At 37.9% G+C, this 20273-nt stretch overlaps 5 protein-coding genes across 6 annotated transcripts; 2 read left to right on the top strand and 3 right to left on the bottom strand.

Annotated features, from left to right (window-relative positions):
* Positions 1–96: 96 nt before the first annotated feature.
* On the bottom strand, positions 97–2800 carry LOC107219257 (60S ribosomal protein L5). Its single transcript, XM_015657425.2, has 6 exons — positions 2676–2800; positions 2048–2233; positions 1671–1805; positions 1248–1450; positions 693–870; positions 97–426 (listed from the first exon to the last, which is right to left on the bottom strand). The coding sequence occupies exons 1-6, from the start codon at positions 2676–2678 to the stop codon at positions 238–240; spliced, it is 894 nt and encodes a 297-aa protein (XP_015512911.1). The 5' UTR covers positions 2679–2800; the 3' UTR covers positions 97–237.
* A 1532-nt stretch (positions 2801–4332) lies between these two features.
* Positions 4333–7161, bottom strand: LOC107219256 (autophagy-related protein 101). Its single transcript, XM_015657424.2, has 2 exons — positions 6129–7161; positions 4333–5915 (listed from the first exon to the last, which is right to left on the bottom strand). The coding sequence occupies exon 2, from the start codon at positions 5900–5902 to the stop codon at positions 5246–5248; it is 657 nt and encodes a 218-aa protein (XP_015512910.1). The 5' UTR covers positions 5903–5915; positions 6129–7161; the 3' UTR covers positions 4333–5245.
* A 2864-nt stretch (positions 7162–10025) lies between these two features.
* Positions 10026–14840, top strand: LOC107219255 (chitooligosaccharidolytic beta-N-acetylglucosaminidase). Its single transcript, XM_015657423.2, has 7 exons — positions 10026–10197; positions 11691–12105; positions 12377–12820; positions 12910–13418; positions 13513–13646; positions 13830–14111; positions 14589–14840. Exons 1-6 carry the CDS (start codon positions 10103–10105, stop codon positions 14060–14062), a joined length of 1830 nt encoding a protein of 609 aa, XP_015512909.2. The 5' UTR covers positions 10026–10102; the 3' UTR covers positions 14063–14111; positions 14589–14840.
* A 266-nt stretch (positions 14841–15106) lies between these two features.
* Positions 15107–17847, top strand: LOC107219252 (protein disulfide-isomerase TMX3). Of its 2 annotated transcripts, XM_015657419.2 has the most exons (10): positions 15107–15436; positions 15689–15737; positions 15842–15881; positions 16074–16237; positions 16333–16516; positions 16604–16748; positions 16831–17071; positions 17153–17345; positions 17447–17642; positions 17715–17847. In XM_015657419.2, the coding sequence occupies exons 1-10, from the start codon at positions 15394–15396 to the stop codon at positions 17738–17740; spliced, it is 1281 nt and encodes a 426-aa protein (XP_015512905.2). In that variant the 5' UTR covers positions 15107–15393; the 3' UTR covers positions 17741–17847. The 2 variants fall into 2 exon arrangements, with proteins under 2 accessions (XP_015512905.2, XP_046592924.1); XM_046736968.1 differs by lacking the exons at positions 15689–15737; positions 15842–15881.
* Positions 17848–18102: 255 nt separating this feature from the next.
* Positions 18103–19394, bottom strand: LOC107219253 (programmed cell death protein 5). The gene is made up of 4 exons (XM_015657420.2): positions 19164–19394; positions 18759–18867; positions 18499–18662; positions 18103–18351 (listed from the first exon to the last, which is right to left on the bottom strand). Exons 1-4 carry the CDS (start codon positions 19227–19229, stop codon positions 18298–18300), a joined length of 393 nt encoding a protein of 130 aa, XP_015512906.1. The 5' UTR covers positions 19230–19394; the 3' UTR covers positions 18103–18297.
* Positions 19395–20273: the final 879 nt, after the last annotated feature.

The raw sequence follows: 20273 nt of genomic DNA, 5'->3' as shown, positions 1-20273 counted from the left end.
ATCAATCGAAAGGTATAATATTACAATAAAAAATATTTACCTAAATATAATACCACTTAATTTATACATACAATTACAGTAAAAAAAAGATCGAGGTTGAATCCAATCCGTTTATTACATTGCCGAATTACCGCCAGTGGCAGATATAAAATACATTCTGAGAACTTGAGTTTACAGAAGTCTGCATCGATAAAGATTGAAAGGAACAGCAAGTCGGTGCCGAGTAACGGAACGAAGTTAAGCCTCAGTTTCTTCCAATTTCTTAAGGAAAGAAGCCTTCTTCTGGGCGATACGATTCTTCCGTTCCGAACGCGTGAGACGCAGGCGGTTCCAGCGTTTCTTAACTGGTTGTTTGTCCTTCTTCACTACCGTGTGCACAGGATTGGCTCTGATAGCTTCATGGGCCTTTTTGTAGATGGTTTCGATCTATTGGAAGAAAACGAAATTATTAAACGCGATCGTATATAAAAATGCACGTATTGCCGACGATAGTGATCGTGTTACAAAGGTTATTTAACAAATGGTTCAAACTGAACGCATTCAAAGGAATTAACCAGCGATTTGCTGTTGTCCAACTGCGACACCACAGAAATTTAATAAGCTTCAAGCGGTAATTCAAGTTGGACGTCGCTCCGTAAGGTAAGACGGCGTGAAAAACCAAACATTTGGTCTTGATCAAATTGACAACTTACGCTGTCGGCAGTAATGCCGTTTTTGATGTACTGGGAAAATTGGCGATTAAATGCTTCCTCGTCCTCGCCTTCTAGCGTGCGCATGTAGTTTGCTACGTGCTGCGCGAATATATGCTGCCGGTGGACATCAGCATTGAAGGATTTGGCTTCATTATCGTAACCAGGGAACCGTTTTGTGCTATAAACAGCATGAAATACCGTATCAACACACATTCCAAACGCAAGGAAAATTCAGCTATAAATTTCTAGAGAATCAGAGACACTTTATAATCTTTTGATACCGGTACAAAGTTTCGTCCAATCAACGTAAAACACGTTAAAAGGCTTACGCTTCGTGGTGGTTCAGATGACGCGCATGTGTCGAAGAATCATCACTAGAAAATAATTTCAAAACTGGTTGCACTGTATATAACATTATGTAATGATAAAATACGCCAACTGGATTTCAATATTACATAGATTGTCTCTTTCCCGTGAACTCTTATTTATAGTAAAACAGCATTACTATCAAGTTTACAGGTTTGAAAATTCCCTCGTACAATACATAGTTTATACCTGTGGGGGATATTCAAGCCTCCATCTACAGCTCCCTTCATGGCTCCGAAAACTCGAGCGCCAGTTGTCGTGCGCATGAGCCCTGTATCCAAGTAGCACCGAAAAGCACCTGGACCATCGTCTAATTCTTCGACGTTGTATTCGTCACCATTGACGTCAGTTGTACCAGCGTACAGAGTATCCAGGCCCAACTTTTTCAGAAGCTGTGACAACAGGGATAGATTATTCAATACATTTTGTAAGACTACGAACAGCATTGTGTGATTTACAATACACCATTCAGATAATATAGTTTTAGGGAACAAATGATTTTTCTTCAGTTATGTATCAAAGCGAGCTGAGTGGATCATCATATGGTGAGTATATCACACATCGAAGTAATTAAAAGTTTGGAAGTGATTGGCTATGGATAACATTGCTTACCCTCCTAGCCAGAAGAAGTCCTGTGCAGTACGCAGACGCATAGTTGGTCAAACCAACCTTTACTCCGTACTTGGGAAGCTCATGACTGTAAGCCGCACAGACAATCTTGTCTCCTTCGATGCGGGAGTAAGCTACCTGGAATGTATGAAAGATAAGCATTAATATGATCCTTTATTGGTGTGAAATTCATTAGCAATCTCAGGGCTAAGTCAGACCATTGATAATTAGGGAACAATTGTGTTTTCTTCAGTTCTGTATCATAGCGAGCTGAGTGGTTCATCATGTGAATAGAAATAGAAGCAAAGTTTAATTCTGCTTGGTTTAAATGTAAAATTTGAAGCAATAAGTAAACAGCATTAAACTGATGCAATGCTTACTTGACAAGTGATGTCTTTGTTTGAAAGACGGACAATCAACCTATACTTGGGAGTGTTGTATTTGTTCTTGTCCTGAACGGTAAGCCGTTTGCGAGCATAGTAATCGGTCTTACCCTCGCGACGCCTCTTGAACTTAACTTGATACCGCTTGAAGTATTGCTTGTTCTTGACCACCTTAACGAACCCCTGCAAAAGAATATTAACGAAACGATAATTTAGAAATTGGCGCAATGTGTAAGTAAATAAAATCCAATAAAACTTGGAGAAGCGTTTGGGAGCAGCATACATCAGCTTCACCTAACCAAAACGGATCTTTATTACTTCGGGCATTCATGTTTTGCTGGCACAAAACAAAAAGTTGAAAATTCTATGGAATATTCAATTGAAATTAGCATAGTCAGAGATACTGAAACGATCAACAATATGGCAATATGAATTCGGCAAGGGTAGACGTTTGCAAACGTTCGATGCCGCCATTGTCGCAAAGCATGTTCGTGTGCTCGGTGCTGGCTTGCATCCGATAATACTTTCTGCATCCTAGCAGCAACAAAGTTCATGCATGTTTATTGCGTTCGGATATATTTTCGATTTACTATTTTTCATAATATTGCACAGTTTTATGACTCACCATTTTGATTCACGATCAGGAAGACGCACCGACGGTGTTCCGCAACAACCGTGAGGTGCACGTCCCACGTAGAAAAGAGATGCGTCTATATCGCGCATGGCGGGTATGCGGTTATTTCTACAGCTTCCGGTGAACTCCGGAGGCAACACTTACCCTACCTAACGGCACGACCGAAAGTTTATGGGTTCAAATTCTATTATTCGGTAAATTTTCGGAACAAAAAAAAAAGATAATCATAAACAAAATTGTGTATCGAGAAATGACTTTTCCAATAATCTTACAGCAGCAAATTTTCCTTTTTACCACATTTTATGAAAAATTCGAGATACTGCTGAAACACCTCGTCGTGAGTGAACGAAATTGGAGATTTAGGTCACGTTTGAATCACCGGATTATCTTGGTTTGCAATCAAAAAGGAAAACTCTATACATTTCATAGTTGTCTATCACGTTCCTATACATATGGCAATAAATACTACTTTAAAATCTATAGGCATAGGTATTCAGTGTCACATTTTTTTTGCCAATAGATCAGGGCTATGCTAGACAAGCTGACCTTGTTTAGAACTATATTTGCGACCATTGAAATACGTATGATGACATTATTAAAATGATAGATCTCCAGATGTTTGCTAATTTGCAATAAAACCGCCGATATATACAATGTATAATTACTGGGTCAGAAATTAGCTAATTATGGCTAATAGTAGGAGTGTAAAATATCAAGGTTGTACAGAGGCATGAGTCAATCTTTCTGGATGGAATCAATTTCTGACATTTATATTTTCAAATTTAAAAACTTTGCTTTTTTGTTTTTATACGTTACAAAATACAATAGCTTATATTAATACGAGAGATTTTCTACTAACAGATAAATAATAATGAACTAATGGGAGCAAGAAAATATAAAATAATGTTGAAAAACCGGACAGGCATGTAAGGATTAAAAAATGCGTTACTTCTTAGTAGGCTTTACATGCATAGCCTTCATATTGTAAATGTCATGATTCTGAATGGCTAAGTGCATGTATAATTGGGTATCTCAGACTCTGAAGATCTCACTCTCAAATGGTAGACGATTAAGTTCGGATAGATGATGTGGGATAGAGGAAAAATTACGGGCACAAAAGAAGGTATGCACTTTTGGTAAGAATAATCTGTCCTCAATTTATTACATTAGTTTTTTTCATATTCCAAATGATATCTTTTACAAGAATACATGTTTTTTCCTTTCTTCGTTTCAAACATACTCTCACATGTACCCATTGTAAATTAAGGAAACTAGAAAGAGAAGAGAGACAGCCTAAAAACGAGCCGTTTTCTCTCAAATTAAAACTGCTATTGTTTAACAAGTTTTAAAATCATTGTCAAGTGTAAATTTTATGGTCTTAATTGTTTCCTCCCCAAGTTAAGAAGGAACAAAGTTGAAAATGAAAAATAGAATACTTTTATATACATACAGGTTGCAAGGGGCGCTTAAATTACGAATGGATCACTATTGGAGAGAAAAAAATTAGTATATTACCTAAATCAGTTACTTGCTAGCATCTATTCTGTTATCAATCTAGTATTGAGTGGCTACATTAATAAAAACATTTAAAACTATCACCAGACTTTTTCGAGCAACAAGAGCAGGCCATAAATGAGACAACACGAAATAAATAATATATCTTCGCTCGTCTATGATAATAGTTTTCCATTCATACAGTTTTAATATATTGCACGCATGATTGATTCACAAACAAGGAAATTAAATTAATATAATAGCAATATCAACCATGAGAATATTAGTGCATCTTCTTTTCTTCCTACATAGGGTTGAAACACTTGACTTGCAGTTTAATTTTTTGTTTTTTTATAATCTACTGTATTTATAAATAATAGTATTTCCACAAGCAATTGCGATATTTAAAAAAAACCCCCTGCTTCGCTGGTTTCACAAACTGTTATAACAATCTTTGATAACGACTGTTAATTTAAGAAAAAAAAGAGAGCAGAGGCCGGGGAGATTTTCTTTTTGCGGCGAGAACGGCAAATGGAAAAATTACGTAAAAAATGATATTCCGACTGTACTTAAAATGCTTATTAAAAATCTTATTCATAATTTTAATATATCATTTCTAATATAATCTATTAGACGGTATAGTAATAATAATTTTACTTTATATTACATAAATTATAAATTGCTGTTTCCATCCAATTCTTCGGCTCGTATTGTGTGATAAAATACAAAGTCATACGTAGGTACAAGCTGTATCACGATCAGCTGCATTATGCCACCTGCCACATTTTCTCATTTAATCTTAAATATTAGTAAACAAAAGAACACAAAAGAAACAACCTATATCTATTTCCAGTATAACCATAACTAGAGTTCGTTAATACGTACTTAGAATAAACAGGTTAAACCTCAAATTCATACAGTTTATCTGCTCGGTTTGGCCAGTCGACGATTGTTATGAGGAAGACTGAGGCATAACAATCACATCAGTTTTATATCTACGAATTTATTTCCCCAATCCACTGCCAAAATCGAATAGAAAAAACGTTGCATAAAATCGTGAACTATTATTACATGGACAGCGTCTCTTTGATCAATTTTTTCATAGTGTTACCCATTGTCGTACTAGAAGGACCAGATGTGGTAAACGATAACTTAAATAAGTATGGTTGAATGTCCGGATATGAGGTATCGAATATGAGGTCTAGCTCAGCCTGATTAGGCATTTTTGGTACGTAATCATGTCGATTCATAACTTCAGTTATGTACAATATTTTATCTGTAAGTAGGTCGCCAACTTTCTCCCTACATATCTGCCTCTCGTGTTCGGTAACTAACTTTATCAGCTCCAGTCTGACTGTCCATACTTCCCAGGGTATACACTCGGGCTGAAAAGGCCAGCGATTTTTTTTCTTCTGAAAAAATTCTAGAGATATCTGTCCTGACCCAGGTCCGTCGTTAGACCTGAGCGCCTCTGAGAAGCCAGATATTTCTCGTTTCAGAATTTCGTCGAGATGCACTGACGAACAACAGACGTACGTAAAGTCTATAAAATCACAATCAACGTCCTGGTAGCCAACCGTCCCAACCGAGTAGCTTCCTTCTTGTTTATATTTAAATTTTCCTAAGGTCCTGTGGAACAGGACACTGTGGAATATTCCGGCCACTGCCTCGTCCACCTGACGCCCCTCCATGCTGAGCTCAAAAAGCTGCGTCCTCGCGTTCATAATCGATAGACTCCTGCAAAGCGAAGAAAGTAGTTATCGTGTATACATGCAAGTGGACTCTGGTTTTACAATGAGTGTTGACGAAAGCTGTTTCATTGTTTGTATCCGCACAAATAAAACTTTGGTTAGATATGAATGGTACAGAAGCAATCAAAATTGAGGTTAAAAATGGCGTGATAATCGAATTAATGATGATCGCGGGTGCATGATGAGCGTGAATGTTTACCTCTCCGGTTCGTTGGTATCGTTAGGTTAATTCGGGACTTCCGTCGGCGTTGACCCATTCGACCACGTTGCGGTAGCCTGATCGTCCATCAATGGAGAGTTGAACCTCGGTTATCAATAGCGCCCAGTTGCTTTTTTTCGTATCACAAGTACAATGCGGGTTATGTACGTATGCGTGTGTATCTCATCAATATGTAGGGTATCAGACGGTTGGTGTTATTTACAATTGTATTCACAGACGTAAAAAATAGCACCCGCGTGTCATTAGGACACGATTTTTGTCATTATCAAAAGAGCAGCGACCACTATCGTCCATTACGTGTGGCATTTACATCGTGGGAATTTTCTTCAAGACGTAGCCATAGCCCAACGTGAAGCTGTACGTAGAAAAGTTTCGTTTCACGGAACGGTAACTCGATGCTACATCGGTAGACCCACTTGAACACGGCAACTCTTCAATAACAGACTGCAACAGACTGGACTGAACGCGGTGTTTGTGGCGGTGGTGGTGAAGGCGGAAGAGGTCGACGGTGATGTTGTTAAAAGGGGAGGGGGAAATGAAGCACGAGCTGTAAACAATCCCGTCTTTCAACTGTGCTTTCAACTCACAGATGGAGGTGACGCGTACTCGTCCGCGCTATTTTCGTTTTACTGAGGGTGACACGATCGACAATCACTCGCGACAATTATCTATAATGTATATAAGTGTAAAAACAATAGCAGAGTAGAGATAAATCGACAGTTATTTACTAATCACGTGCTAGTTCATTGTGGCTATGAACTTATTACACCATTTGTTACTGTTGAGTCTTTCAGTCATTGATGTCGACGATGATGATGTAGATGCAGATGACAATACATCACATTCTATATTTACTCCTTTTGGAGCAAACATTCGGAACACGCTTCTTGAACTCTTTACTTTCGGTTTGGTTTTTTATTTTGTCTCTTGTTATTAGTCATTGCTCTATTCTTGATCGTACAAAAACCCATTTACTGATCTCGTTAGTCTCGCTCTATCTAAGCCTGTGAAACGAGTAGAAACAAGATGAATAAGTCACAGGCCAGACCTGATACCCCTGAACAGATGCGGAGGGGCCGATTGTCAGTGCTACCAACCAATTATTATCCTTTCTCTTGTTATTGTTATTTTATTTCGATTGATTTACGTTTTCATTTAATTTATCATTTATTTTAGCATAAATATTTTTGTATTCAACATCGGTAATTTTTTAAATCCAATTTCAACTGTTGACATCAAAATTGTATCTGACCTCAAGTGTGAAGCGTACAGAAACTAGATTGATTCTGATACGATCGATAACCCTAGAAATACGACCCACGGGAGCTTATTACGGTTCTTCATTTTTTAGGAATCAATCTAAGGCTAGGTTCACATAGCACGATAACGCGGAGCGCCGTTCAGCGATAACCAATCAAAATGCATGAAATATGTTGTTCATTAGATATGAAGCATTTTGATTGGTTGCCGCTCGATCGCGCTCCGCGCCTACGTGAACCTAACCTAAGTATCTCTACCGAGATAAACATGAGACAAACTAATGGTTATTGTGACGTCACATTATTTTCACCGCGCCGTTCGAATGAATTTTTTCGTAGAAGTAAATGTCAATGTGATACCCAATACGCTAGAATGATTATGCTTGATTCGGGTGAATACTTATTGTATTCAAAACTCGAATTTGCCGCCAAAAGTCTTCTTAAGACCCAGATAACAATTTCCGTGTTACGAAATCATATAAGAGAAACTTACACACTTATTGTGAAGCTTTTTGTTACAGAAAGTGTAATTCCTTTAAAATGTAAAATTATTCTACAATTTTCGTATCCACAAATGAATTTGTGGATCAAAGTGTATTCTTTGTCCATATGTGAGAGCCTCGCAATATATACAATCTTAATCTCGTGATAATGATAAATCAATCGTGATAGTTCAAATAGATGCAAAAAAGTTCATAAAAGATTCACAAGTTCAGTTGGAAAGAAGCTTTGCTATATTAAGTTCAAAATACTCGCCAAAATATTTACAAGTAAAAATTTATAATATATGTGTATGAGGAAAATCGCAACATACAGGGTATAATCATTTCAAACTTTGCGTCATGAAAAATATCAGATTCTTCAATTGAGGAATACTGCATCATCAACGATGTACAATAATTATGAATCGGAAGTTATCCGTTTATTCTAAACTCGGTTTGTAAAATAGATACGAACAAGCAGTTCGGATAAATGTGTCATAACTTAGTATTGTACATGCCATTTTAGTCTAGAATTACTAATAAACGAATACTTAATGTTACTACTACTGCTTCTCTTGGGCAATAAGTTATTGATGAATGACTAATAAAACTAATAAAAAAACATTGCTACTTTTCTGCTGTGAGAATCACAAAAAAGAGAGCAAATACTAGGTACAATCATTTTTCTTCAAGCCGAAAATGTTGAATAATTAATAATAAGCCGACATGCTTTTTCCTCGATAACCAAGTTCGAATGAATTAGTGTTTTATTCAAGTTATTGATCGTAAGAGAAAATACTACTTTCTTATGCAAAAGATGTTGCAGAGTTACAAGATTCGTGTGTAATAATGTCATAAGAAAAATTACGTATGTGGCATTTTCGGATATATAATTTTTACCAAGGAATTATGAATTTCGTTGTACCGGAGAGCTGTGTTGGAAAATTTGAATACCCCAAAATTCGAAGTGCAGTACGAAAACTATTTGCACGATTAAAACATCTTACCGAGTAAAAAAAAAGAAGAAAAAACCGAGTAACTTGAATGAAGTAAATCGAAGAATCGATGTTTCATTATACAGTCTATCCTATGACGCGATCCCAACATCTAGCTAGGGAATAATACCGAACCCTAGTTATCTGGATTATTAGCTTCCTGAACAGTTAACCATGGTTTTTTTTATGCATCATCATGCCGTTCAATGATTGCAGGATGTTTGAAAAACAAATGGACCTCTCGCGGCAGCAAAATGTGGGATCATTTGAACAGTTCGATATGAAGTTTAGGAGAAATATGAAGAAATTTGGCGATTATAGACCTTGCAACAGATCTACCTTCACGGAAAATCCTTCAACTTGGGTGTAGATTCGTACCTTCAACTTTTTTCTTACGGAAATTTAACATTACCTATGAGTTAGCGGTACGAATTTTCACCCAAGTCATTGACTGACCATATATATTCAACGCCCAAGCTTAGAGTCTTTATAATTGTGAGTGCTGATATTGCTCAGCTCGAAACTTAAAATTCCTGTTTTCAGGGCAATAACATCCATTGTATAATGTACCTAGCTTATGGTATCTGGAATATACCTGGCTTTTATAGCTGTCTTCTATACCTGGCTTCTATAGATGTCCTCTATACCCGGCCTGCCGGGAACCGTTAATCATTTACCGTTACTGCTGTATTCTGTTCGCGAATAAAGAGAAAAGCAAAGACGGTCTAGTCGTTATCCCAAGGATTAGGAAATAATATTGGATGTATTTATATTTTATTGTTATTGGGTATACTTATATATAAGTTATTGGAAGAAAGCAATTACTTGAAGTGAATTAGGTATAGTATACAGATCTAAATACTGTATCATAAACGGTGTTTTAATTTTACCTGTATTGCTGTGTTATCTGAACACAGACACAGGATAAGTTCATAAAAACTTGAGCTCATGCGAATACACAAAAGCACTATTTTCTGCAGAGTTGAAAAATATATGTCATGCGTGACTAGACATAAGAAACATATAGCAGATAAGTAATATCGATACTCATTTGAAACACAACGATTCCGAATACGTGAGAAGTGGGAGGGAGAGTCCTTTTTCCCCCTCTGCGCCGAATCTGTGCAGTGGATATTGAAACCTCGCGCGTAAACGATTCGCGGCGAATAAGCATAGAAAACGATCTTGAGTTCTTGATCAGTTGAATTATCAGCGTCATGGGGACCGGATCTGTTGGGATGATTACCGTGCTGGCTATTAGCATATTTTTATTGTACAACTGCGCAAACGCGGCTGTCGAAGATGACCTTAGGTGAGTAATCGCGCCTAAAACTTACCCACAATTCAAACCGTTATTTTATTATACGTACCAATGCTGTCAAGCTACCTTCACTCGCGGTGGAGAAAGTACGCTGCATAATTTGCTTATAATATTTTCGTAGCAACCTTAATGGGACAAATTTACAAATATATTTAGACCAATGTGTAATCTGGCGTAATCAGTTTCGCGTTTGATAGTTAAAATCCTTAGCGATAATCTTAGTTTTCGCGCGATTTGCGTTATCTCTTATATTTATTAAAGTCTATATAACCCTTCACCTAAAGCCGAACCTATGTTTTTCTTCTTAAACAAATATTTAGAAGAGTTCGTCATACATTACATGCCTATGATAATAATGTGGCATTGTCCTAGCATGCTGCCCCTCCCCCTGAGCTGACCACTCTCATTTTCAATACAGTATGTTACTCATGAGAAATGACTGCGATAGCCAGATATGTAGTATTGTTTTTAAGATTAATCATGCCAACTTGTTAGGATAAAGATAACTTGCTTATAACGAATTAGATAGGCGATATGTTGAGCATATACGTGTGCGTGAAAGTTTCCAGTCTATAATCGTTATCGCAGTAGCTGTTGTGATTGAAATAAAACATACAACGCAAATATATGTATATGGGAAGCAAAACTTTCGCTAAAATAAAAATATGACAACTTTGTCCCCGAGATTATTTCGAGAGGTGACACAGGCATGGGTAACTTGTCGTTTTATCAGGATGGAGACAATGTGCCGTCGAGATATACTCACACGGAGAGAATAAAAAAGCAGGTTTTATTCAAAACTGTGGAAATGGTCAGGCTTACACATCAGGTTTTTTGGTACAATATACTTCGTGTAATGTAGAATTTACTTTAAACGCAGTGAAAACCATTGTGTGTAGAGTAAAATCTGCTACATTTACAGTAAAAAATATAGTTTACACGGCTATGTTTTACCAAAAACCTTGAAGTATTCCTCTTTCCCTGCAGTTTTGAGTAAAATCTGCTCTTTTTCTATCCTCCGTGTACCGTGAGTTTCTTTAAGCTGTTTCTTGACCCCAATGTCCAGTCAAGGTCGGAGATGAACGTCCGCCGATTATTTTCAAGCAAACTGTGCATGATACATCGACTGTATACCTTCAGACATTCGATTTCATAAACTAACTTAGTCAGACAATAATAACCCGATGGACAATTTGAGAATTAATGACGGAAAATTTCGCTGCACAACATGTGATAAATTTTCATTTAGTACGAATCGAGTTGTAACGATTAGAGTCTTCCATTTAAATATGCCTAATGAGGTCTTAGAATTTCTAAGGCGGTATAGATAAATGCATGAAACTTAATTTACCTGAAATATCAACAAAGTACCAAATGTATAGACATTTCGTGAAGCAAAGAGTCTTTGAATGTGAATGGTAAAATTTTCCTCCAACGTTAATCGGCATCTCCGCTAAACAAAGCAATTACTCATTAACTTCCAGCTCACCATGGTCGTACGAGTGCAAGGCGGGTAATTGCCAGAAGATAAAAACAACACCAAAAATAACAACACCATTATCTCTAGGAGTATGCCAATTATTTTGCGGAGAAGCTGGTGCCCTGTGGCCGCGGCCAACGGGGCATTTATCCCTAGGAAATTTCGTTCTTCAGTTAAATCCGAATGAAATTCATTTGCACGACTCATCGTCAGCGAGAACTGAGAGTTCTTCACTGATTGCTAAGAATATCGAAATCTTGAAAAACGATTTACGGACTATGGGTGGCGATCGACTAAAAAGCGGCGGAAGAGGGCTGATCGTTCATCTGGGTCCAAGAATTTCATCTGGGAATGTCAAGCTGACCCTGGAAACGGACGAAAGCTACATTCTACAAATATCCGAGCTTGGTGATGGTAGGGTAAGCTGCCTTGCAGAGAATCCGTACTTTTGCCGAAAATAATGAAGAAATTCTGAAAACAAAACTACTTTATTATTTTCAATAATAACAAATTCATTTAAAAGTTTGATGAAACTTAGAAGTTCGTTTGCCAGCAAATCCAATTCAAAACTGTTATTGTGCCGCAGTAAAAGAAGTTCCACCCCTATAAAAATATATGCAATGTCTTGAAAGTTTCATAACTTTAGCACAAGTTTCCTAAAAAAATATACCCATGTGACTTCTGTTATAGTTGAACGCTTCGATAGATGCCAAAAGTTATTTCGGGGCAAGACATGGTTTGGAAACCCTGTCGCAGCTGATAGTATACAATGGTCTTTACAATAAGATTCAGATAGTCCGAGACGCGTACATAGTTGATGGGCCGGTTTATCCTTACCGCGGAGTTCTTTTGGACACGTCCCGAAACTTCGTAGACAAGCCGACTATACTGAGAACGATCCGAGCCATGGGGATGAACAAGATGAACACATTCCATTGGCACATTACGGATTCTCACAGTTTTCCGTACGAAAGTAGTACATACCCCGAGTTCTCAAATTATGGTGCTTACACACCGCAGAATGTCTATTCCAATGACGACATCAAGGAAATCCTCGAATACGCTCTCCTACAAGGAGTCAGAGTTATGCCTGAGTTTGATGCTCCCGCTCACGTCGGCGAGGGTTGGCAATGGGTGAGCCGATGAGTTGAAATTTGTGATCAATTTTTTCATTTCCACAGCAGTTAGCGATTGGATGCTAATTTTTTGGTCCCGCTATTCAGGTTGGAGACAATACGACGGTATGTTTCAAAAAGGAGCCCTGGTTAAAATACTGCGTCGAGCCACCATGCGGTCAATTGAATCCGGCGAGCGATCGTGTCTATGAAATTTTAGGCGGCATATACAAAGACATGATAACTGATTTTCAACCTGACATATTCCATATGGGTGGTGACGAGGTGAACATCAATTGCTGGAACACCTCGGACAATCTGAAAGAATGGATGACCTCAAAGGGATGGGGACACAAGGAAAATGACTTTTACAAAGTCTGGGATCACTTCCAATCTAGGGCTCTTGAAAAGTATGTCGAAGCCAACGCCGGGAAACAAGTTCCCATTATAATGTGGACTAGCGGATTGACCAACGAAGAAAATATCAAAATACTCAATCCTTCTAAATATATCATCCAGATATGGACCACCGGCGAAGACGAAACCATAGCTAGATTGATCAGAAATAACTTTAAAGTCATTTTTTCAAACTACGACGCTTGGTACCTCGATTGTGGGTGAGTAACGTCTCTCTAAACCTTTCTTGGTTCTGTATTCAGAATATTTTGCGACAATCACCTGCACATTCCTTTGTTATTGGTCATATTTTAGTTTCGGAGCGTGGGTAGGAGAGGGAAACAACTGGTGCTCGCCTTACAAAGGCTGGCAAAAGGTCTACGACAATTCACCTCTGGCCATTCTTACATCGCAGGGATTCAGCCCAGATAAAAAAAATCAGATACTCGGTGTGTCTTCTGAGTCATGTTCAATCAAGTGAAAAAACTATAGTATGCACCGGCTGCATTCGTTTTTTTCCCGTCCCAAATAAATACAAAACGTGTTTATAAGTGGATGAAATTCAAAAAATTATTTAAAAAAAACCAATTTGAAAGAATGTTTATATGACAATTGTATGATCATGCCGACAGGCGGTGAGGCTACACTCTGGTCTGAGCAAACGGACAGCACCACGATAGACAGCAGACTTTGGCCACGTACGGCTGCAGTTGCCGAACGGCTATGGTCTGAGCCGAAGTCGTCGTGGATTCATGCTGAACACCGAATGCTCATGCAACGCGAGAGGATGGTGGCAAAAGGAATCAATGCTGATAGCTTACAGCCTCAGTGGTGCGCTCAAAATCAGGGACACTGTTATCTCTAAGACAAAGCAGTCCACGAGCGACGGAAAGGATTTTTGGAATGAATCAAATGTAAGAATCGAAGAAATCCTCCTTTCTATTTGATAGAAGTTGGAAGAAATCGTTTTTTTTCGTACATAGTCACTGATGTGTATTTAAGGGGATGCCTTGGTCGATTTCGACGTTGTTGCATATATCTCCAAATATCGAATTCCACGTATCTCAAACGCTAAAAAGGGCTTAAGAATCCCATCGTTTACATAATTTTGAACAAAATCACTCGAATGTATTTTCATTTGACGCAGAAATAAAAAAATAGCACGGATTCTACGAAATCGTAATAGTTAATTCATAGAATTCATGCCAGAAAATGATGAAAATGTATTGGAATGTTTTTGTTCAGAATTGCGCATAGAATGGGGCTGTTAAGCCCTTTTACGCTTTTTTTTGAACTTCGATACGTGGAGGTATATACGATAACGTCGAAATCGAATGGGGAATGTCGTTTTCGAAATTCGATTGCAGTTTCACCAAGGGTTTCTATTACAGGAGCGCCGAACACGAAGAACATGTACGATTCTCATTTCTTGGAATCCAACATGTCTACAATACCGTGATGAGCCTCATAGCGTGAGAGGAATATACTATGATATCGATGTAACACCTTCATTTAAATTTATCTCAGATATCGAAAATGCCGTGTAGAGCAACTGCAGCTCAGTCCTGCAATCGATTTAGTGACTACCGACTTCACACACCTGTATGTTGAACAAAATAAATAACTCAACGTGATATATTAAACGTTTTAAAGTATTGTTACACATATTTTCATTAATTGTTACGTTGACTTAATGACAAATAAATAACTAACCAATCAATACATACATACTACATAGATATAGCGTATGTGCCTTTCAATTTTCCAAAAATTTGAATGTCTCTGGTGCTGATTCGAATCGAACCGCCTGACGCTGTAAAGCTGCAGAGATCCGAAGCGCGGTTGATGGGAAAATCGAAAATCGAATCCCGCGAAGCATTTCTCAAAATTTTTTATTCAATGGCCGAATCTCATCCTCACAACCTATTCACTCCTGCGTGACGTTTTGACATTCGATTGTCGAAGTAAGGTAAGAGCGGGGTTAACGATGATACGAAATGTGATAATATCCAAACACGCAAGGAATTGTACGGATAAATTGTCAAAAGTATTCAACTAATTCGAAGACGGTTTTGAAATGAAACGGGATGGAAGATAGGGAGTGATTTTTTCTGACGAACGAAGCGGCCGTAGAGTGAAAAAGCGAGAACGTTACTCAGGTCGAGTAACCCTCAAGAGTTACCAGAGCTTAGCAGGATGGTTTCCTTGCCCAAAATAACGTTTTTCGGCGCCTTTTGTGGTGAGTATTAATCACCGAATGTTATTGGTTGAGCCCTCGACTCGCGCGGCTAACTTCCCGCTCCCCTTCCATACACATAACCCTAAATTCAAATTTAATCAATACTCCCTGCAGGCCAGCTAGCCATTGAGTAGAAGCTACGGCGGCAATTAATCTCATTAAGATCTTATTCGATTTACAGAATACATGAGCAGGAATTGATGATTTGTGAAAAAAAACTTTACCGCAATGATAACTCGTTTTTATTTACAGCAATATTTGCTAGCACTGCCGCGTCTCGAGTACTGGAGCTCAGTGATAGGTGTGTAGCTTTTTTGTTTTTTCCGTCGCTACCAAATTTGTATAAGAGCATTTGAAGAATGAAACGTAGCTGATAATATACCCGCGGCATCTCCTGTTTTACAGATTTATGGATATCCACAAGGAAGGCCAGTGGCTGGTTATGGTTAGTAAGACAGAAGGTAACGTTGGGGTGTAAGATAACGGGAAGTATCAATACACTCGGATACCTTCGAGCAGACTTATGCGGTAGTAAATTGAGAAGCTCAGTGAGCAGCTCAGTGCGAAGCTCCAGAGAAATGAAATCCTGCAGTATTTCTTGAACTATTTTCTTTATGTCCATGATTTATTGTTTCAGATGTATGCGCCATGGTGCGCACACTGCAAGAGATTAGAACCAATATGGGGTCACGTAGCTCAGCATTTACATGCAACATCAATTCGGGTTGGCCGCATTGATTGTACAAGATTTACGAATGTCGCTCGTGCCTTCAAAATCAATGGGTTCCCTACAATTTTATTGTAAGTGTGTTTATATTCTCCTTTTGATCGTCAGAGTAAAGACAACTCTGAATCCCAAAGAACAATCTTATCCAGAAATATCTTTTAAATGACAGCTTTAAGGGAGATCAAGAATTTGTATACAACGGGGATAGAACTAAAGACGAAATAGTCAGATTTGCATTGAGACTGAGTGGACCACCAGTCCAGGAAATAACTAGGACTCAGAGCTTTGAAGCAATAAAAAAAGCTCAGGATGTATATTTTCTATATATCGGAGAAAGGACCGGACATCTCTGGGTAAAGTGTTTTATTATTTGTTTTCAGAAAATAAATAGATGCTTGTCAAATTACCAATATATTGATAAGTTCCGTGTTTTTATATAGGAAACGTACAATAAAGTAGCGGACACATTTCAACCGCACGCATTTTTCTATCAATCGTACACTAACGTAGCTGGAAAACACGCACCGTCGGAAAATACTCCTGCGGTATTTGTTTACAAGGAAAATTCCCATTATCATTTTACAGGTGAACATTATTTTCTAGCCTCTCAATAATAGTACTCATAGGATATTAGTAGAGAAATGCATATTTTTTTTTTGCATTTTAGGAGAGGACAGGAATGACCGCGAAGCCTTAAACGATTCCATGTACAAATGGGTGAATGCCGAGCGTTTTCCAACATTTCCGAAAGTGACGCGAGGAAATATAAATCAGTTATTTTTAACGAATAAGAATTTGGTTTTGGCAGTGGTGGAGGAGAATCAGCTTGAAGAAATTCAGCCTGACATGATCGAATTCAGGGACATGGTACAAGCGGTGATAATGAAGAAACGTGACAAATATCATGAGTAAGTTATTGGGGATGAGAAAAATTTTAATCCCTACATCAGCACACTGAAAAAAAAAATAATTGCCATAAATTGTTATAGCCATTTTCAGTTTGGCTGGATAGCAAACCCCGACTTGGCAAACAGTATAGCTATGATGATCGTACCTTTGCCGAGTTTGATTGTAATCAACACGACAACTAGTCATCATTACATCCCGGAAGATGAGCCACGAAAATTGACTCCTCATGCAATTGAATTGTTTTTAGAACAGATCTACAACGAAAGTGCACCGGTTAGAAATGTCCATTTAATTTATGACAAAGTTGCTTTACAACAACGACACATCTCAAAATCAGTAAGCGCATGTATACTAGTATTTTTCGAAAATTCCAGACTTATGGAGGGAACGGTTGGCTGGTGCGTATGTACAGATCATGGTTCGAATTCAGAACAACACTCTCTGAAATGTGGAAGGGAAATCCAATTCTGACAATGGTTTTGTTTGGACTTCCGTTCGGTTTCCTTTTACTAATCTGCTATAGTATTTGTTGTGCTGACATTCTTGACGCTGATGACGATGAAGAAGAAGGTAAGAAATGGCTTCGAAATCTGAAATCCACGTTAGCAAAGATCTTAACCTGCTCTTTATAATTTTTTTCAGAATCGAGTCATATGAAGAAAGATTAGAAAATTGCATAGTTACAAGTGACAATGTAATAGGTGTAAGTGAAAAATTGAAATTGAAATTTAATAACTGTACAATAAGTAAAGAGATACTCTCCAATTCTTATCAATGAAATGTCTACCTCTTATATTTACCTCTCAGAATGTTATATAAACGCGTTTAAATAATGTTCATGAAAAAACCATTCGAATAAATGGCTTTTTAATGTTCATCCAGTGCTTCAAATAGTTTGATCATGAAAAACAATGTGTATGCATACTTTCTGTGAATCGGCAGCTATCTTCAACTTCATGTATAACTATGGGTGAGAATGATGACTGAAATTTCACTTGATGATAGGAATCAAAGAGAAATGATGTCTGTATCAGTACAATAGTTTCTTCATGTTTTATTTGTATAACAAATAAAAAGTTGTGGTTCATTTATTAGTATAAATAGCGAGAGGCAATCGCCGCAATTTGATTAGCAAATTAGTTTTAGCTCTCATTACCAGTCAACACCATCTGACAGTAGCACTATGTGCGATAACAATTTTTTAAACAAACTGTTGTTCAGCTTGCTACATGTCATCAATGTCGTCGTCCGAATCTAGCGCTGCTCTGCGCCGATCAAACTAAAGAGAGAATAACTTGTTAGAATCGAAAATGTAAAAAACCTCGTAATATGAATGCTTTAAAGAATTCATTCCATTCACCAATTGTAAATGAATCGGAATTGCGTGAGAAAATTAAGATTATAAGTATTTTGAAAAAGTTTGTACTTTGACAGTTGTTGTTCTCTGTGTTTGCTGATTTACACTTTCCAAAAGTCCAATGAGTTCCTTTTCTCCAAGTTTTCCGGGTAACTGACCACGTTGTGCCATGTTAAGAAGCATTTCTTCTACCATTTTACCTTTCTCTGGTTTTCCCAGAGCGAGCGTGTTCACTATGCAAACAATGCAATAATTTTAGTCATTAATTTCAGTACTTGTTCCGAACTCAAATTTGAAATGGAATGAACTCCTATATTTTCTGTTCTTACGTCTTGCTCGGGCTGATTGATCTAGTACTTGCGTCAGAATCGAATGTCTCATCTCCTCTACCTGCTGTCGTTTCTCTTCTGCTGCCTGCTTGTTGGAAGCATCGCCACCCTACGTATTAAATTTTAAAAACTAAATACAAGAATTTATGCTTGTAGCAACGAAATGATTGTTGTGACATAACCTATGAGCTAATTGAAACTGCAAAAACTTCATCGACATTTGTTTAATGTTAAGTGACCTGTGGAAAGATACGATTAAATCAGTGTTATTAGAAAATAGCGTGTAAGTTGTAATATCGATCAGCAAGTTGAATCGGTTAGATAAATTACCGAGTGACATTTTCACGAAAGACAACCATGCAAAATTGCAACGCTGAAGGCCGGGTGGAAAAGAATTCTTGATACCTTATATTGCGATTGTAATTGGGCTAATCGCTGCTGACGGATCGCCTCTAACTCCGGATCAGCCATTGTGTCTGGCCTGTCTGGCAATGAAGCTATGCAAAGGTTCCGAACCGGACAAATATTTCAAACGACGTTGACTGAAGTAAGGCAAACGAGTTGACGTATAACCGCAGCTTGTCTATTCGGTTCAGTCGTAACTACGTCACAGAATATGACGTCATATCAAAAATAAGTTATTGAAAACGCCGCTTTCCTTTTACGTCAATTTTCTGACACAACTCGACACCAAGTGATCTCATTGGTTGGATCTAACGGAATACGTTAACAAAACACTGTATCGTGTTGTATCAGAAAATTGACGTAAAAGGGAAGCGGCCAAAGATGTCAATGTGTATATTTTTTAACCGATGCTGCGTACAAAATTAACGCGATGTTTTCCTGTCACCTTGAAATGTACTGTTTTTCTATTTAAGCATTATTCACTAATGATTTCAATTTTCTGAAAATGCTTTTCTGAAAAGTTCATACATAGCTCATATCCATCGACATACCTGTACAATCCCAACATGAAGGCCTTCGAAAAGTGTCCGTTAGATTTATTGTTAGACAGAGGGAACGAGCTGGTGGTCAATTGCTTCACTCTCCATCATATCGCTACGCTGCTGAATAGAAGGAGACGGAGATTGACCGCCACCAGTGTCTATCTCTTTCTACCAGCTGGCCGTATTCTACTGGCCTAAGCGTAGTCCATACTATAGGTGTATCGATACTCATACCGTTCTCATACCTACCTCTGTACCTACGAAGCACTAACATATAGGTATATATATAATTTTCGGAAACAGAGAATCCCTTATTCTCGGAAATAGGGATAGCGCTCTTGTTTTAATGTCGGATGGAACCAATAAGTGCTTCACCGGTTGCTTCTTTGAACCAATTGTCTCGTGTTAAAACCCCACGAAGTTACTAACCAGAAGCCTTAATTGAACCAATCTTTGCAGACCGGCGAAAAAACGCGATTCTTTTTGGACTCTTCCTACTTTTTCACCAAATCGACCCTGATTCAAAATAACAGCAGAAGAGATTGTAACGTTGAACAGAATAATTACA

This window comes from Neodiprion lecontei, chromosome 4, assembly GCF_021901455.1.
Source record: "Neodiprion lecontei isolate iyNeoLeco1 chromosome 4, iyNeoLeco1.1, whole genome shotgun sequence".
Taxonomy (NCBI): Eukaryota; Metazoa; Arthropoda; class Insecta; order Hymenoptera; family Diprionidae; genus Neodiprion; species Neodiprion lecontei.
The sequence above is the reverse complement of the archived record's forward strand: the minus strand, read 5'-3'. Positions and strand labels throughout refer to the sequence as shown.

Coding starts and splice junctions, on each gene's coding strand:
- LOC107219256 (XM_015657424.2), bottom strand. CDS start 5,902: ATGAACGCGAGGACGCAGCTTTTTGAGCTCAGCATGGAGGGGCGTCAG.
- LOC107219257 (XM_015657425.2), bottom strand. Junction 1,806..2,047: donor ACAAAGACATCACTTGTCAA/GTAAGCATTGCA, acceptor CATACATTCCAG/GTAGCTTACTCCCGCATCGA. Junction 1,451..1,670: donor GACTTCTTCTGGCTAGGAGG/GTAAGCAATGTT, acceptor CTGTTGTCACAG/CTTCTGAAAAAGTTGGGCCT.
- LOC107219253 (XM_015657420.2), bottom strand. CDS start 19,229: ATGGCTGATCCGGAGTTAGAGGCGATCCGTCAGCAGCGATTAGCCCAA. Junction 18,663..18,758: donor TCAATCAGCCCGAGCAAGAC/GTAAGAACAGAA, acceptor TTGTTTGCATAG/TGAACACGCTCGCTCTGGGA. Junction 18,352..18,498: donor AGAGAACAACAACTGTCAAA/GTACAAACTTTT, acceptor TTCTCTCTTTAG/TTTGATCGGCGCAGAGCAGC.
- LOC107219252 (XM_015657419.2), top strand. CDS start 15,394: ATGGTTTCCTTGCCCAAAATAACGTTTTTCGGCGCCTTTTGTG. Junction 15,738..15,841: donor GTACTGGAGCTCAGTGATAG/GTGTGTAGCTTT, acceptor CCTGTTTTACAG/ATTTATGGATATCCACAAGG. Junction 17,072..17,152: donor AAACGTGACAAATATCATGA/GTAAGTTATTGG, acceptor AAATTGTTATAG/CCATTTTCAGTTTGGCTGGA.
- LOC107219255 (XM_015657423.2), top strand. CDS start 10,103: ATGGGGACCGGATCTGTTGGGATGATTACCGTGCTGGCTATTAGCATA. Junction 12,106..12,376: donor CCGAGCTTGGTGATGGTAGG/GTAAGCTGCCTT, acceptor CTTCTGTTATAG/TTGAACGCTTCGATAGATGC. Junction 13,647..13,829: donor TAAAAAAAATCAGATACTCG/GTGTGTCTTCTG, acceptor TCATGCCGACAG/GCGGTGAGGCTACACTCTGG.